Genomic DNA, 16,108 nt, shown 5'->3' with positions numbered 1-16,108 from the left:
ATGCGCACGGGTTGAGAGCCGGCGGGCACGATAACGTTCTGGGTCTTTCCTTCTTTTTACCTCAGAGAGGCCGAGCGAGCGGAGCGGGGGGCTTTGCATGTCCGCCTTACGGGCCCGGAGCTTCCCGCACGGCTGCCGGCGGCGTGCTCTGGGGGCGCTCATCCCAGCCCTGACCGCCCCCCCGTCCCCAAACCCCCCTTTCAACCTCAGCCCCCCTCTCGCCCTGGGCCACAGCCTGCCGCTGTCCCTGGGAGCGGGGCAGTCCTCCTGCCAAGGTCCCGGGCCCCCTAGCTGCAGCCGGCGGGCTGTCCCGCCAACCCCCTGCCCTGCAAGGCCCCCGCCCTCGCTGCAGTAGGGCAAGGGGCCTGAGCCCACCCCCCTCAGCCCTCCCGCCAGGGGCTTGAGGGCAGGTGGGGAGAGGTTATTCGCTCTCTGCTAGCCCTTGTGCTTGCTGTAGCATTAGATTAAGCCACGTTTGTCAATGGACATTTCCTTGGAAAGCCTCGTCTAATTTTGACTAGACTACAGCCCGAGGTACCAAGGGTCACAGTTGGTAGCTAGCTTTGAGTTTGTTCTACGCCCGTTCAGGGATTAGTGGCCTAAATTTCCATCTGCCAGCAGATGGAGACGACAGCTCAAGTTTATATACGCAAACCTGTAGGATGGGTAGGCAACCTATGGCACGTTTTCAGGGGCCCTCACACTGCCCGTGTCCTGGCCAGCAGTCCAGGGGGCTCTGCATTTTAAAGTTAATTTTAAATGAAGCTTCTTAAACATTTTAAAAACCTTATTTACGTTACATACAACAAGAGTTTAGTTATATGTTAAAGACTTATAGAAAGAGACCTTCTAAAAACGTTAATGTGTTATTGGCACACAAAACCTTAAATTAGAGTGAATAAATGAAGCCTCGGCACACCACTTCTGAAAGGTTGCCGATCCCTGCTGTAGGAGAACACTTCAACCTCCCTGGACACACAACAGCAGATTTAAAGGTAGCCATCCTGCAGCAAAAAAAACGTCAGGACCAGACTTCAGAGAGAAACTGCTGAGCTTCAGTTCATTTGCAAATTTGACACCATCAGCTCAGGATTAAACAAAGACTGAATGGCTCGCAAACTACAAAAGCAGTTTCTTCTCCCTTGATGTTCACACCTCAGCTGCTAGAAGAGGGCCTCATCCTCCCTGACTGAACTAACCTCGTTATCCCTAGCCTGATTCTTGCTTGCATATTTATACCTGCCTCTGGAAATTTCCCCTACATGCATCCGACGAAGTGGGTATTCACCCATGAAAGCTTTTGCTCCAATACGTCTGTTAGTCTACAAAGTGCCACAGGACTCTCTGCTGCTATGCCTCCACCAGCATACAATTGTGGGGAGTTGATTATTTCAAAGCAGGAATAATCAAAATCAAAACAGGTAAAACCTTTTTTCCCTATCCCTGTCCAGACACTTTGGATTTCCTATATGTTTGAGTGGCAGCCGTGTTAGTCTGTATCAGCAGAAAGAACGAGGAGGACTTGTGGTGCCTTAGAGACGAACAAATTTATTTGAGCATAAGCTTTTGTGGGCTAAAGCCCATTTCATCAGATGCATGCACTGGAAAATACAGCAGGAATATATACATACACACACAGAGAACATGAAAAAATGGGGGTTGCCATACCAACTCTTAATGAGACCAATCAATTAAGGTGGGCTATTAGCAGAAGGAAAAAAAACTTTTGTAGTGATAATCAGGATAATACGTTTCTGTGGCCTGTGGTTATACAGGAGGCAAAATGATGATAATGGGCCCTTCTAACCTTAGCATCTTTGAATCTATATCAATACAAAACATTTGCTAGGAAGAGACATCATCTAAACCATCATCCCTCCACGTACACACCACAGCGATCCGATTAAAATTCTATTTCTTCGGTCTCACAGAATCTGTTCTTGTGCTAGGAGAAGAAAAATGCCCCAAAATCTGGAATAAAGAAAGTTCATGTTCTTACCAAATTGCAGCCCACTTAAAGATATAGTTGCAATTGCTGGAAACTAAAACAAAAAGGTTTCAGAGTGGCAGCCGTGTTAGTCTGTATTCGCAAAAAGAAAAGGAAGACTTGTGGCACCTTAGAGACTAACCAATTTATTTGAGCATAAGCTTTCATGCGATGAAGTGAGCTGTAGCTCACAAAAGCTTATGCTCAAATAAACTGGTTAGTCTCTAAGGTGCCACAAGTACTCCTTTTCTTCAAACAAAAAGGTTTATGAACAGGCAAACTCCTTTGATATAGGTAGTCAATCTTGACTGTTTTTCTCCACTTGCTGTCATGAAGGAGCTATAGCCAACCATCTGGACTGATACAGGAAAAGACAGTCAAATTCATAACAAAAAACCAAGTTTCTTAGAGATATCCAATCCACTACCACCAGTGTTTGTGCCTTCTGTGGGTTTCTGCTAGGGGTTCTCAAACTTCATTGCAATGTGATCCTCCTTCTGACAACAAAAGATACTACACAACCCCAAAGCCAGAGCCCCACCGCCCCAGATGGGTAGGCTAAAGACAAAGCTCAAGGGCTTCAGCCCCAGACAGGATGCCTGTAACCTGAGCCCTGCCATTCAGGGCTGAAGTCCTTAGGCTTTGGCCCCGGGCAGTGAGGCTTGGGGTTTAGCCCCAGCAAGTCTAACACCAGCTCTGGCGACCACATTAAAAAGGATTCATGACCCACTTTGGGGTCCTGACCCATATTTCCACTGTGCTAGTGTAATGCTGCTGTGCCTCAATTCTGCTCTCCATAACGAATGCTTTGGAATAAATAAGAATCCAGTCAAAATCTTTTTACATTTTGGTGTAATTTATTGGCACAAAAATATTCAAATACAACATGGCATCTAAACATGGCTACACTTTGTATTTTGTGCATTTTGTTTTATTAATAAATCATAACTTTATTTACCTTTACCCTCATGTTTAATATCCATTATTCTCCGTTTCCAGGTATGATCAGTTCTCCTCCCTTCCGCTTTTTGTGCTGAGTATTCAGGTTTCCCTAATTATTTCCCAATACTGCTCTTCAGTCCGCCAGTGTGGGAAGCTTCCAAGTGGTATTCTGAGTTTACCCTGCATCCTCCTTGCCATAGATCAACCCTCTTTGAGACACTCTGCTTTGACTGGCTCAGAGTCTTTGATCCTGGATCTACGCCTATATCCAGATCTAGTCTGAAATGTGCTAGTTACATCTCCACTGGAGTCAGACACAAACCTTTCAACTACAATCCCCTCCCTCTGATTTTGGGTGAGTGTACAGAGCTTTGGGACAGGTGAGATACAGGCAGAAAAACTCTGCTTCTTTCTTCTTGCTCTCTTACCCTCCAGCTCTGTCCCCACACTTAAATGAGGATTCTTGCATGAGTGCACTGAGTTCACTGCGGCCACACCAACAGGACTGACCAGGGCAATGATTCATCTGCAGATATTTTAGTATAGTTACATTGTAAGTTATGTCAAAACCCGTATTTTGTTATTTGTAATGGGTCACCAGTTCCCCAAAGACCAAGTGAACCATGTATTTGTGGTCTAGTCAGTCTTCATTGTTCTGGAAACCCAAATCAAGTCTTATGTTTCAGACAACTTGTGTTTTTCAGCAGCAGCTATGAATTGGCTTAAACCAACTTTTAATATACAATAACTCTTAATTTACATTTCAAAATATTTGACAGGCTGTATTTCAGTCCAAGATTTCAGTTTGTAGAAGAATATATCTGGAGCGCAAAAGCCTCCAATAAAGGCTGTGGATACTCTGGAATCTTCCGTTACCAAAAAGGACACCTAAAGATGGCAAAAGCAATACTTTAATAGTGCAGTCTTACCCATCACTTCATAAAAACAGACTATGTTAAGAAGGACTGAGGTCCCCTAATGTCCAGAAGCCTTTCTATAATCACAAGGTTGGGAAAGACCCATGCCTGAGCCTACTTCTTGATCCCTGATCAACACTCCTAATGTCTGAACCACGCCCCCAAATCTTCTGGTTCCTTGAATACAATCTGCAGTTAAGAAGTCTTAAAAAGATGAGGGCATTATAAAAGTGTGCTTGTTGACAGAGTATGTAATTTCCCTATCATAACTATCAATTAGTGATATACATACAATTGGAGCATCTTATTTCAAATGCGTAAAACCTCTGAGTTGATCCTGATTTAAATAATCCCCTTTTCTAGTTATAACAGATAGGTTACCTTAGGCACTGCCCTGTAAGCAAGCAAGCAAAATGGTCACAAAATTACAAGCTTAGACACAATGTCTACTCAGGCATCCTCAGCATGCTTCCTGAGGTAAGAGTAATGATATTTTACTTGACTGTTCTCCATTTGGAAGGCTAGTTTAAAGACAAACTCACCATCCAATGTAGCACTGGCAGAGATTCTCATGGGAAGTAGCTTGCTTAATAAGCAATTCTACTTGTGTGGGTACATCCAAAGTTTCATCATGAGAGAAGTCTCGACCTTTACAATTAAAGTGAAAGAAACATTAAGCAAGGCCGTAAGCCAAATTACATTGCTCCATAACTTGCCAACCAAACCAAGCTATGTGAAGATGACTCTCTCTCCTCTTATAATATATATTTAGCACAGAACTGTTCAAAGAGAAAACCTCAAAAGCCACACTGAATCTATTTTGAATCCTTTAGGACACAAGTATTTTCAATGACCCATCAACATCTTCTCTATCCCCACCCTCTCCTTCAAACAGACAAAAGTAATGTACTGTTCTCCAGTGTACTTATTAAAAATTCCTAGTAGAAGGAATCCATTGCCTAGCTACATTAAGTACCTAATTTGAGTGGTTCTTATATACATCATTAAGAGTGTAAAATGTCACATCTAAATTTTTCCAGTTGTGAAGCCAGTAAAAAGGAATCCGGTTGCTGGAGATTTGATTTAGAATCATCACCTAAAAGATGAACTGATCCACATTAATTAAAATTGCCTCTACATTTTCCAAATAAGATTGCCTTCCAGAACACAAATTAGAAAGCCCAAATATATTAAATGGCTCTGCCCAATTAAGAAACAGGATAATTTGAAATAAAATTGATGAAGAACTAGCACAAAACTGAAATACGATAGTGCCAGGCAAGCACTTAAACCTGAACATAATTCTAATGTCTGTATTCTTTTACAATATTTTATTTTAGAAAGTATACACTTACCAGTGAGTTTATCTCGAACCCTGTTAATAATTTGAATAGCCTTCTTATTGAGAGCCTCTGGCTTCACTAACCCATCCCCTACTAGAAGACAGAAGCGAAAACAACATTTAGACTTTATTTAGACAACAATGATCAGAACAATTTGTGATGCAGTTACTTTTTTGCCATGAATAGTTGACATACAAACTGCTGTAAGCTACTGGGTTTAATTAGAGAAGAGAGCAAAGACAGTTAACAAGTTCTCATCTATGCTGACAGAGAACCCTTTTTGCCCCACCTTGCATAGCTCTCATCTGTAGAGCACTGAAGGTGCTGATTGATGAACTAGTTGCCCATAATGTAAAATGTATGAACTTTGCACAGGAACTTACTGAAGGAATGGATGGATTCAGGCACTGTGGTCCCAGTTTTCTTATGGGCTGTCTCACCCAGCTCCACATTATCCAACATTTCTAATGAGAGAGGGGAGAATATCAATACAGTCATCAAATACAAAGAAGATTGACATTTGTTTGCTTTTCAGGAGATTCTCCTGCACAGCACTTGGAACAGTGTAAAAACGTTGATTTTAAAGGAAAATTATGGCAGTATAAATATGAAGCCCAAAGGCAGATAAAGTAACATTTTTTAAGGTTCAGTTTGTAGCACAAAAAACCTTACACTCAAGCTCAAGCATGTTGTGTAAAGCTTCTGGTTTATGTGCAGTTCTTACCACCAGGAAGTTATGTGATGGGCAACTGCACTTTTAAACTTTTTTTTATGCCAGGTCACTGCTACAACAGTTGCAGAAAACAGCACTTCAACTGGTCTAGACTGTACAAAAGAAAGAAGTTCTCCAACAGCATCTAAGATTACAGAAAATAAATTCTTCAATTGCCAACATGCAAGTGAATTTATTTAAAGCACTTGTTGGTGTATGTGTGTTTGAATGAGAGCTAGGAGCATCATGAGATTAAATATAACATGTTGAGCAAAATGCCTTTTTAGGACTATGCTAAAATATTTAAGTTTTCATTAAAACTGACACACAAGGAAATGGAGCATTAAATTGGCCACTGTACTTCAGTATTGCACGAGACTCAGAATATCATACTTTATATAGCATTTACCAATAACCCTCCCTCCCTCACAGTCTTATTGGTGACTTGGATTGACTGACTTGTTTTTGAAAAGCTTACTAAATTGGGGCAAAGTGTGCTGAATGCCCCCATTGCTCTGATTAAAGGGATTATAACTCAAACAGGAAAAGTATGTTTCAATCTTATGTGCTGAAAGCTGCAGTTAACCTTAAAGTACCCTTCCGTACATTTTGCTTGTTGAAAGATATTTTAAAAAGACGCACAATTAACTTAAAATAGTAGCCAAGTAACTAAGTTATTGAAACCCTACTATTTTAAACATTATAGTAGATGCTTTCCTTTAACATTTCTCCTACAGGTCCATTAGCAACCAGCTGCTAGGATTTTGTGTAACATTTGTACCACTATGTTGCTATGTGAAACTTCACTGAGCTTACTGCAGCATTACTATGCAAAACCAAGTACAGTACATATCACAGGTCATAATTACTCTGTGGGCTGCATCAACTTTTAGGTATTCCACAAAAATCCTGATGCCACATTACAATGTGAATATGACTACAAAGCAGTGGCTGCTATTCAAGCTGAGGTAGCTCAGCAGTAAATTATATACATATGTAATTATGCGATTAAGAGGCACCAGTCAAAACTAATACTTGGTGCCTTGAAACCTAGTTTCAATAAGCAGTTTTTCCACGGTGCTTTTGGAAAAAAAAAAAAAAAAAAAAAGACGAACTCCAATTAAAAATGATCCAAATGAATTAAATGAAATACAGTAAAACGTTATACACACCTACTGACTGACTAGCTGAATAGGAGTCTGTCCTTGTTCGTGATCGTTTATTGCCTTTTGTATTTGCTGCAAAGAAAATAAAATGCTTAAGAGTTTTTATCTTTGAACGATAGACTTTGGAAAGATCAGCTTCTCAAAGTGAATCAGTCTTTCTCTGAATGACACAGGGTTAAGTGTCCAATTGCTTCAGCAAACGAACAACTGCAGATAATATCTGTGTGTGGCTTTTCAAAATAAAGATGTTAAAAAATAATTCAAAAGGACTCCAGTAATTTTGCTTTTAATTGAGTTTTAAGGGCAAACGGGATTTCATCTCTGTGTTTCTTTATATTAGGGCTCTTGAACACAGTCCTGTTAACATTACTGTGTGTGCATAGACTGCAGATTTAAACCACCAAGGTCTGAGTTTGAACAGACATTTGATTTTGTGCTCCTGAATGTCTTACATTTATACAGTTTACTCTGATTTACTTCTCTCTCCGGTTCTGTTTCCCCAGATAACTTACTGTCCATCAGCCTCCAGTTCAGTAAGGGGTCATACACAAAAGCCTCTAGCACAGCCATGACACTATCTTTATGTTCTCGCAGGACTTCCATCACAGTGTGACAAGTGATTCTGTAATTACCATCTAGGCCAGTCACCTTCAGAACAGAAAGAACTGAATCAATAGTGGTGCTCCTTTTACCTTCTGACTCCAGCCCTAATCATTCCCATGGCAGGACATGCCTGTATCTTGACCAGAATCCCCTTACACCATTTTCCATTTATTAAAAGAAGATACAGGTTCATTACAAGTTTAAGAGGCTCCATTATTCTGATTTACTGCCCGCTGGTGACATGGAAATGAGGTCCAGGTGATACTCATCTTGAAGCACTGTGCTACTGGGCTGTGGTTTGGTTCATGGCCAATATTTGGGATGAGGAAATATGGAGAGGCCTGGGAAATTGCAGGACCGTGTTTCCTTTTAATCAAAGAAGAGTTGTTTCCATATTGGAAAGGTCACATGGGAAATTTATTTAAAGGAAAATGCAGCTGAAATATTAGCACCTCGGCTCCTTATGGAACTGGGGAGATTCAACTACAGTAGAACACACATGGATAGCTGGGGAACCGCTGACATCTTCTTAGGAACAGTCCCCTTTCTGTCCTATTAGAAAGGTGGCTGCTAACTCCCACCTACCTCCATAGCATTTGTCAACATCCTTGTAAGTCTAAAGGGAATCTTTTCAGGGAACTTCTCTCTTGTCATTGCAACCTGAATATGCAAAAGAAGAGAATCAGTTAACTAATATACTAACTTTGCAGATATTTCCTTCTCCTCCTCCTTGAAAAAGCAGTTTGTTAATAAGTAAGGGACTAGCTTGCCTGCTATAACTCTGAATGTTGTGGTTATAAAAAGGAAAGAAATGTGTGTGGAGGAACCAAAACGATAAAAGGTTTAGAAAACCTGACCTATGAGGAAATGTTAAAAAAACAAAACCAAAAACTGGCTATGTTTAGTCTTGAGGAAAGACAACTGAGGGGGACCTGATAACAGTCTTCACATATGTTAAGGATTGTTATAAAGATAACTGTGATCCATTGTTCTCCATATCATCTGAAGGTAAGACAAGAAGTTAATGGGCTTAATCTGACACCAGGGAGATTTAGGTTGGATATTAGGAAAAACTTTCTAGCCAGAAGGGTAGTTAGCACTGGAATAGGCTTTCAAGGAGGTCTGTGGAATCCCAATCTTTGGAGGTTTCTAAGAACAGGTTGGACAAATATGGGTCAGGGCTGGTCTAGGTTTATTTGGTCCTGTCTCTGTGGAGAGGGCTGGACTTGATGACTTCTCAAGGTCTCTTCCAGCCCTACTTTTCTACAATTCTTTAGTTGTTGGAATTTTTTTGAGGGAAGCTGTAAACATTACTAGATAAAAGAATGTAAGACTCAAACAAAGAGTCTGTGTCTGTGCTGTTGGCATAGAGTAATGTACTCCATATTTCAATCACAAATTGGTGTAAGGATTTGTGTGAAAACCACCACTGATAGTTAGCACTCAATGTCTGTAAAACAATTGTATAACTAATCTCAACATTCTGGTGAGCTAGGTGTGCATTCTCTCCATTTTACTGACAGGTAAAGTGAGGCACAGAGTAGTTAAGTGATGTGCCACAAGACCACGCTGAAAGTCAGTGTCAGAGCTAAAATAAGAACTCAGGAGTTCCTGAATCCTAGTTCCACCTTTGCTGTACTAGATAACAGGGTCTTTCTGAAATATAAAAATAAACATTTTTTTTAAACAACACACTTTTAGTACAAAAGCTCACCTCAAAACAGTCCCCAAAGTCAATATGCAGGATCTTTCCACTCAGCCTGTCTAGCATCAGGTTGGAAGGGTGTCTTTGTGAAAGGAACAGGAGAGAAGCCAGAGTGACAGATCATTAGAGAGTTACAGAAAAATGTATCAAAAAATAAATCATGGCTTTGGTCTAGGATGACATTTATCTTTGCAAGTCAGAAGACAGCCAGTGATTGGAGACCTCTGATAGGGAAGCTATCTCATGATAAATAGCTTTCCTGAAGCACTTCCATCATGGTGTGACTAGATTCTGTAATTACAACTCAGGAGTTTTCAGAAATCCTCTTGTTTTTGAAGATAAATGTCCTATTAGACCAGACACTATATCACTATATTTTTGGATATGCACATTTTGGTTATATTCCTTTTATATTTAGGGTTGATATTCCACTCATTTTATAACGACTTTACATTTTTACAGCATAGGGAAATTTAACGAGCATATTGCAAGTAAAGAGAGGAACTCAGGCTGTTATCAGAGGCAATCTTAGACTAGGAAGATGCTGGGTATTATAGTACTGTCTTTTATGCTGTTGTATTCCAGTTTTTATTTTAACCCACACGTTTCACAGGTTTATAACTTAATTATCAAAAGTTCTAAGCTCAAGAGCAATTGATTTTATTACAAAAATGTTGCAGAAAGGTTTAGTTGTTATGTTACAGACCTCTAGTATAAAAATACCGGTTTCAGATGGATTTTTAAAGGAGTTATTAGGGCCTACTGGGACAGTAATCCACATACTAAAGTTTAGATTATCTTTGACTGGTTCATTGTAGTCTTCAATTGACATACATATTTAAGTGACACCCCAATATGCGTTTGAACAACAGACTAGGAGCAGTTAGTATGAGGAAAATAATGTATGTTTTAAATATTATCTACATACATATTTAATCATATACTTCCTAGGTAGTATTTATGGACAAGAAAATCAGAATTAAGTGACACAAAGGAAACTGTATTAAAGACCTCGCTAAAAACCCATTAATATGAAGCACCTGTTTTTCCCCAGATAAGATGCCTCAAGGGAAAGAGGCACACTAGATTGATGCTGTGTGAAAGTTGTGATGGCAGCAGTGAGCTACACTTCCTGTAGCAGCTGTGATACAAGATATACTTAGGTTTAAAAAGTATTCCTCTTTAAAAAGGAAATATTGAGTGCTGTCAGTATGAATGCTCACTATCTACCAAGCACTGCACAAACAGTCATTTATCCTCCCGGAGTAACAACACTGGGAGGTTACCTCTTTTTGACAGATAGGGTAACTGGTTAAGTGATTTATTCAAGGCCACTCAGTGAGTGTGTGGTAGGTCTGGAATTAGAACACTCAGCTCCTTAGTTGTGTGCGTATTCCTCTCAACCACACTGCCTCTTGAAAAAGAAGACATTTCTGTCATGCACTCAAGAGACGTACAAACCCTAGGGCCTGATCCTGGAACACTGAATTAATGGGAATAGCGGCAGGCCCTGAAAGGTGATATCATTTGGAGTTTGGAATAGCCAAAATGAAAGTGGTTATCACAAGAGACTATCCAGGGAATGAGCTGATGGGAGCATGACAACTATTTCAGAATGGAATCTATAAATCCTTGTAATCTGCACTTATTTCAAAGAAACTATTCCAATTTCACTTACCTGTCCCCAAGGCCCAAAATGTACCCAACCATTGACATCACAGCTAGCGAGCGGGTGTAATTAGTTCTTCTGTCAAACCACACCTGAAAAATAAGAGATGAAATTAAACAGTTCTGATTGAACTGGGTGTGCCTCAAACAAATTCAGAAAATGCATACAAGGGCACAGGCACTGAAGCTGGTTAATTATGCGAATTCAGTTTACATTTCACCATTTTAATTTCGCTAACAGTAAATTAAATCTTAGTCTTTCACCCATGAATTTTTTATCATCATATACAAAAAAATATATCAGATGCAACCCTTGGGGATCAAGGGAATAATATGCATTCTGTTGTATACCTATAAACAAACACATGCATTTACACGCTGCGGGCACTCCGTTCACAGAGAGGGCAACATATTTAGCTGTCTGCAAGAGTCATTAGTCGAGACTGAAGGTGAACGTACCTCGGAGCTGGGACTTTTTAGCCACAGCAGTTTGGCCAGATCATCACCAGCAGTATTATTGACAGCGTGTTCAAACACCTCCACCTTCTGCATCAAAGTCAGATGGTCGTAGTCTGGAGCCATCTAAAATAGAGAAATGTCATTCAGCAGCCACCAAGCTTTTCATAACAATTCTGAAACAACCGCAGTATGAGGAATGTGTCAGTCTCTACTAGTTTACAGAGCAAAATGATGAGAAAGTGATTAAATGACCATTAATTGCTCTGCAGCACAAACCAATTCATTTTCAGGAAACTCAGCCAGAAGAAGTCATTTGAAATGCAATACCCCATGGCGTGGCCACAAACATTCCAACAGCTACTTTTATTGTTAAGAAAAGAGCTGAGAGAGAATTTTAGTTCTGGAAAAAGATTAAGTCTTCTGGGTTTTGATACCCACTCTGTTTACTGACAGAACCAACAGTACAAGCTTCCCTATACCTCCCTCACCAATGTGCAATTTTCAGGCTCTGCCTATGCTCGTAAATATCAGCCGCAGTGGCACTGTTTGTGATATGGACACGTCTGCTGGGAACCAGACTAATCTCTACCAACCTCATTTTAGCTGTAAGAACTTGTGGTCGCTATCAACATGGAAAGTGAGAGGCGAATAACTCCAAAGCCTGTCACTAATTTATGCGTGCTTTTGAATATTCTTGCATTTTTATTTTATATTAGTGCATAGTTAGAGTAATTTTAATATGAAAAGGGATCAAAAGACAGGTAAATGAATGGGAACAAGAGAGCTTGTCCCATTATTTTCACTACTCAGAGGGATATTAGCGATCTAACAGAGCAGCTAATTGCGTGCTGTCGCGCCCTTTACCCGCAGCATGATTCGATGTTCGATATTGAGAAGGATCTTTTTCTTTTCCCTGTAGTCTCGGATGAGCGCGTGCAGAGTGTCACAGTGGGGAACCCAGCCAATCAGGCCAGAGTTTGTAGACAGTGGAATAACGGCATATCTCTGGATGCTAGGGGGAGGGGGAGAGAGAGAAAAAAAAATCACGGCTCAAATTGCTGGACATTAGGAATTGGAGTATTTTCATGATGTTCAAAATCTACCAGTCTAGAGCAACCCACCACCTAAATCTGGGGAATGTGATGCATCCAATTCATTACTTTATCACCCAGTCTTTTTTCAAATTAACTGGTGAACACTTCTTGATAGAGTACTACTGTTTATTCTTAAGAATTATTTTAAGCAGTTTATGTTAAGCTCACTGAGAGCTCACTTTCTGAAGCTTTGTGGTAAGTGACCCACAACAATCTAGTAATTGCAGATGGCATTCTGCTCGGTGTGTGTTCACATGTGAAAAACAAGGGTGCAGAACTACAGTCAGTGGCTACTTAAATTGAGCACCAGTGAGAGTATGCAGTGGGTATTTTAAAATCTTCTTGCCAAGAATCCACCATTTCACAAGATTATATGCACCTCCCAAAGTAGGATTATAAACCACATTACAATATGAACAAAACAGTCACTGGACTCTCCTAAGCGAGCAAGGTTATTAATGCTCTCAGGCTCCAGAGCCAATAACAGAAATGCCTTGAATTGCAATCATCTTGAAGATGATGAAACTCCAACGAAAGGGGTTTATTTAAAACAAAAACAAACATAAAAAAACCCTCCTTTCGACAGACATTATCTCCAGCTATTAGTTACCTAAATGTTGCATTTTGTGTTCTGTGTTACTGGATTTTCCATTTCTTCATCAGCTAGCAGAAAGTGTAGTGGTGTTAGGTGCATCGGCATTAATGAATAAGAAGATCCTACCAAATACCTGAGGTTTTTACGCAGAGATGTCGGGTCATTGGCCAGCAGAGTGTTGACTAGTCCAAAGAGCTGCATCACTCTCTCATCCTGGCGAAGGTCCTCATGGCCCTTCAAAAGGAATACAAACTCATGCCCATTGCTTCCTGCAAGAGAAGATACAGGGGGGTGGTGAGGTGGAGTGCAGTATCTTACATGAACAATCAGATGAAGCCTGAATCACATTTAAATGGACAGAATGACAGCAAGATTCAGAATGTTGGGTAGATATATTTTATAAACTTCCTTCTGCGAGTGGAAATTCGCTTGTTAAGGAATAATGCAACAAAACAAGGCCTGATTTCTTGGTATTCATTAAAGAAAGGTCACCAAGACTCCACTCTTTAGAAGGAGATGCAATGCTAAGATAAATAAGACAACAGGACACTGACATGACAAAAACTCTACTGTTTTCGTGCAGTTGTGAATTTTGCTGTCACCTTTTGCATCTCTCTCCACACTCACACACACTCAAGCTCCACATCACTGTGTTCAGCACTTCATATACGCTGTAAATTGAACCCTAATCCAGGCCTCCACCCGCTTTCTTGGTCTGTATACCCCTCTTCCTTTAATTCTTTTTGCTCTTCCAAACTGTGTAGCCAAAGGAACTAAACTGGTGGCTTAAACATCAGTCTTATAACAACATTACTCCCTGCAGCCATGGGTTTGACTCCTGTTAAGGTCGATAGAGCCTTTCACTCTGCTGGGTTAAAGGAGTTGAGTACAATGCATTTTACTAAATGTTTTTTCAGAGAGAACATAAAAATCCAAGGGCCTGTTTGTTTTGAACATAAAATCGAAGATATTATGCTGATTATATAATTTCGCTTCCTTTCCACTTTTGCGTAGCATGCCATGGGCCAGTTGGCTGACAGCCTCCATCCCAGAGATGGCTATGGCTCAGTGTTACTTTAGCTACGTAACTGAAGCACTCTGGGATGAAAGACACTCTATAAAAGTATTTCCCTTATCCTCCAGTTCCATGCTTGCTTCTTGATGAGGAGCTAGGGAGAGAGCACATATTGATATTTCCAGAAATAGGAAAGTAGGGCAATCTGAGCAGCTGGCTTGTCCTGAAAATCATTTACAGAAAATGAAAAATCCACTTTCTAAAGGGACTTTAGTGAAGACTTTCCTGAAAAGGTATACAGTCTGAGCTAAACTCAACTTGCATTTCTCACCCATTAATGTCAATTTCCTGGGCCTCTGCTTGGACGTGATGACCTGGAGTGATGGTGCAATGGATTGAATGCGGATGATTGGCTGGTTGGGATCATATGTTCCTGGCACTGCTAATTCCAAATCCCGGCACATGAGGAGTTTTGGTGACACATATTGTAGTTCTAAGGAAGTGAGCTGCCAGCAAGAAAAAAACAAACAAACAAACAAAGCCAAAGTTTTAGATACGTCTATGTGTCTATTTCATACCACTGAAATATAAAAAAAGCTGATGTTAGGGAGGGCATAGAACAGTTCACAGGCAACCATCAATATTTCAGTTACTTGCAAAAAGCACTGCATAAGGTGCAAGCCAGCAGCAGCTATTTCTGGAATACCCTTGTTGAGTATTTTGGATAAAAACATACGGGTATTGACAGCTTACACCGTAAAACCCAGAACGGTACCTCGCCCCCCACCTGAGGCAGCTGCTTAGAGATCCGCCTGAACACATGGTAATAGAGATCCCAGGCCTGAGTGAGGTCCTTGACATTTCCTGATTTCATGTACTTCCTGCACCATTCCTGAGCCTCCATTAAGTCTCTGCCATATGCCTGGGGAGGAAGAAGAAAAACGAACCCTTACCACAGTCTACAGAGGAACAAATGAAAAGTAAATACTTATCACTTACAAAGAGCTTCATTTATTTAATCTCAAAATCCTGTACAATCATTAACCGTTCCCAAGGTTACAAGGCAAATCAGTGGCAGGACCAAGATTAGAATGCAAGTATTTCTGGCTGTGTTGACTCTATTAGACAATGCTGCCCCACACAGATTTCACCCCCAAAAGAAACCAGAAAAGGCAGAAATACCCTTTAATGGTGGAGCTGTGGGGCTAAAGCAACAGTCACAAGTTCAAATAAGCTGCTATGCTGACTAGAGAGGAGTCACCTGCACCGGTGGCAGCATTGATGCAGACCCTGAAGCAGTGTGACTGAGACAGAGGAAATCACTTCAAAGGAGGAGGCATTTACTCTCATAGATGCCTTTGGTGGGTATATTTTACAAAGCCCACATAACATCTGTTAGACACTAGACTCCAAGTGCCATTTGTTTGATCAGATTACGCCCAGGTAGAATTAGAGTCCCCAAAGATCAAGAATGCAGAAATAAGTGTCGTGGAGTGAAGCTAGTATAAATTATCTCAAGAGCCTCACCCTTAGCTCAATTGGTGGGATAACCCCCCACCTCTGTTTCAGAGTCTAGAACTGGGTTTGAAGCATGTTCACTCCCTGAAGCACTCTTCATTCTCAACATGCTCCTCAATCTGATTGAAAGGATGCAAACAAACAGTGAGACTGTCAAAACTCCTCCCAGGGGCCTAGAATTGGGACTCTTTGGAAGTCGGCTTTACCGTACAGCAGAGCAGTCACTCTGTCAAGCTTCCACAGTGAAAAACTGGAGTTAAAGGAAGCTTGAGAGAGAGACACACATGCGCCATCCACAGCAGCCTTCCATCCAATAATAAAAAATCCATTGCCTTTTCTACTACCTTGATAAAAGGTACTGGGAATGTTTTTGAGGCAGGGTGT

General features: G+C 40.7%; 1 protein-coding gene across 2 annotated transcripts in view; it reads right to left on the bottom strand.

Moving 5' to 3' along the window:
• Positions 1 to 2,840: 2,840 nt before the first annotated feature.
• The window catches only part of MTOR (mechanistic target of rapamycin kinase), a 102,967-nt gene continuing 89,699 nt past the window's right edge, over positions 2,841 to 16,108 (bottom strand). For both annotated transcript variants that reach the window (XM_074934077.1, XM_074934078.1), the window contains 14 exons: positions 14,994 to 15,128; positions 14,538 to 14,712; positions 13,325 to 13,460; positions 12,367 to 12,514; positions 11,503 to 11,625; positions 11,054 to 11,136; positions 9,385 to 9,457; positions 8,256 to 8,330; positions 7,580 to 7,715; positions 7,074 to 7,139; positions 5,573 to 5,653; positions 5,202 to 5,282; positions 4,389 to 4,494; positions 2,841 to 3,817 (listed from right to left, as the gene is read on the bottom strand). In XM_074934077.1, coding sequence (XP_074790178.1) covers positions 3,802 to 3,817; positions 4,389 to 4,494; positions 5,202 to 5,282; positions 5,573 to 5,653; positions 7,074 to 7,139; positions 7,580 to 7,715; positions 8,256 to 8,330; positions 9,385 to 9,457; positions 11,054 to 11,136; positions 11,503 to 11,625; positions 12,367 to 12,514; positions 13,325 to 13,460; positions 14,538 to 14,712; positions 14,994 to 15,128 — 1,434 coding nt within the window. In that variant the 3' untranslated portion in view covers positions 2,841 to 3,801. The remainder of the gene's footprint in view (positions 3,818 to 4,388; positions 4,495 to 5,201; positions 5,283 to 5,572; positions 5,654 to 7,073; positions 7,140 to 7,579; positions 7,716 to 8,255; positions 8,331 to 9,384; positions 9,458 to 11,053; positions 11,137 to 11,502; positions 11,626 to 12,366; positions 12,515 to 13,324; positions 13,461 to 14,537; positions 14,713 to 14,993; positions 15,129 to 16,108) is intronic.

Source organism: Natator depressus, chromosome 18 (assembly GCF_965152275.1).
Source record: "Natator depressus isolate rNatDep1 chromosome 18, rNatDep2.hap1, whole genome shotgun sequence".
In the NCBI taxonomy this organism is placed as follows: Eukaryota; Metazoa; Chordata; order Testudines; family Cheloniidae; genus Natator; species Natator depressus.
The sequence above is the reverse complement of the archived record's forward strand: the minus strand, read 5'-3'. Positions and strand labels throughout refer to the sequence as shown.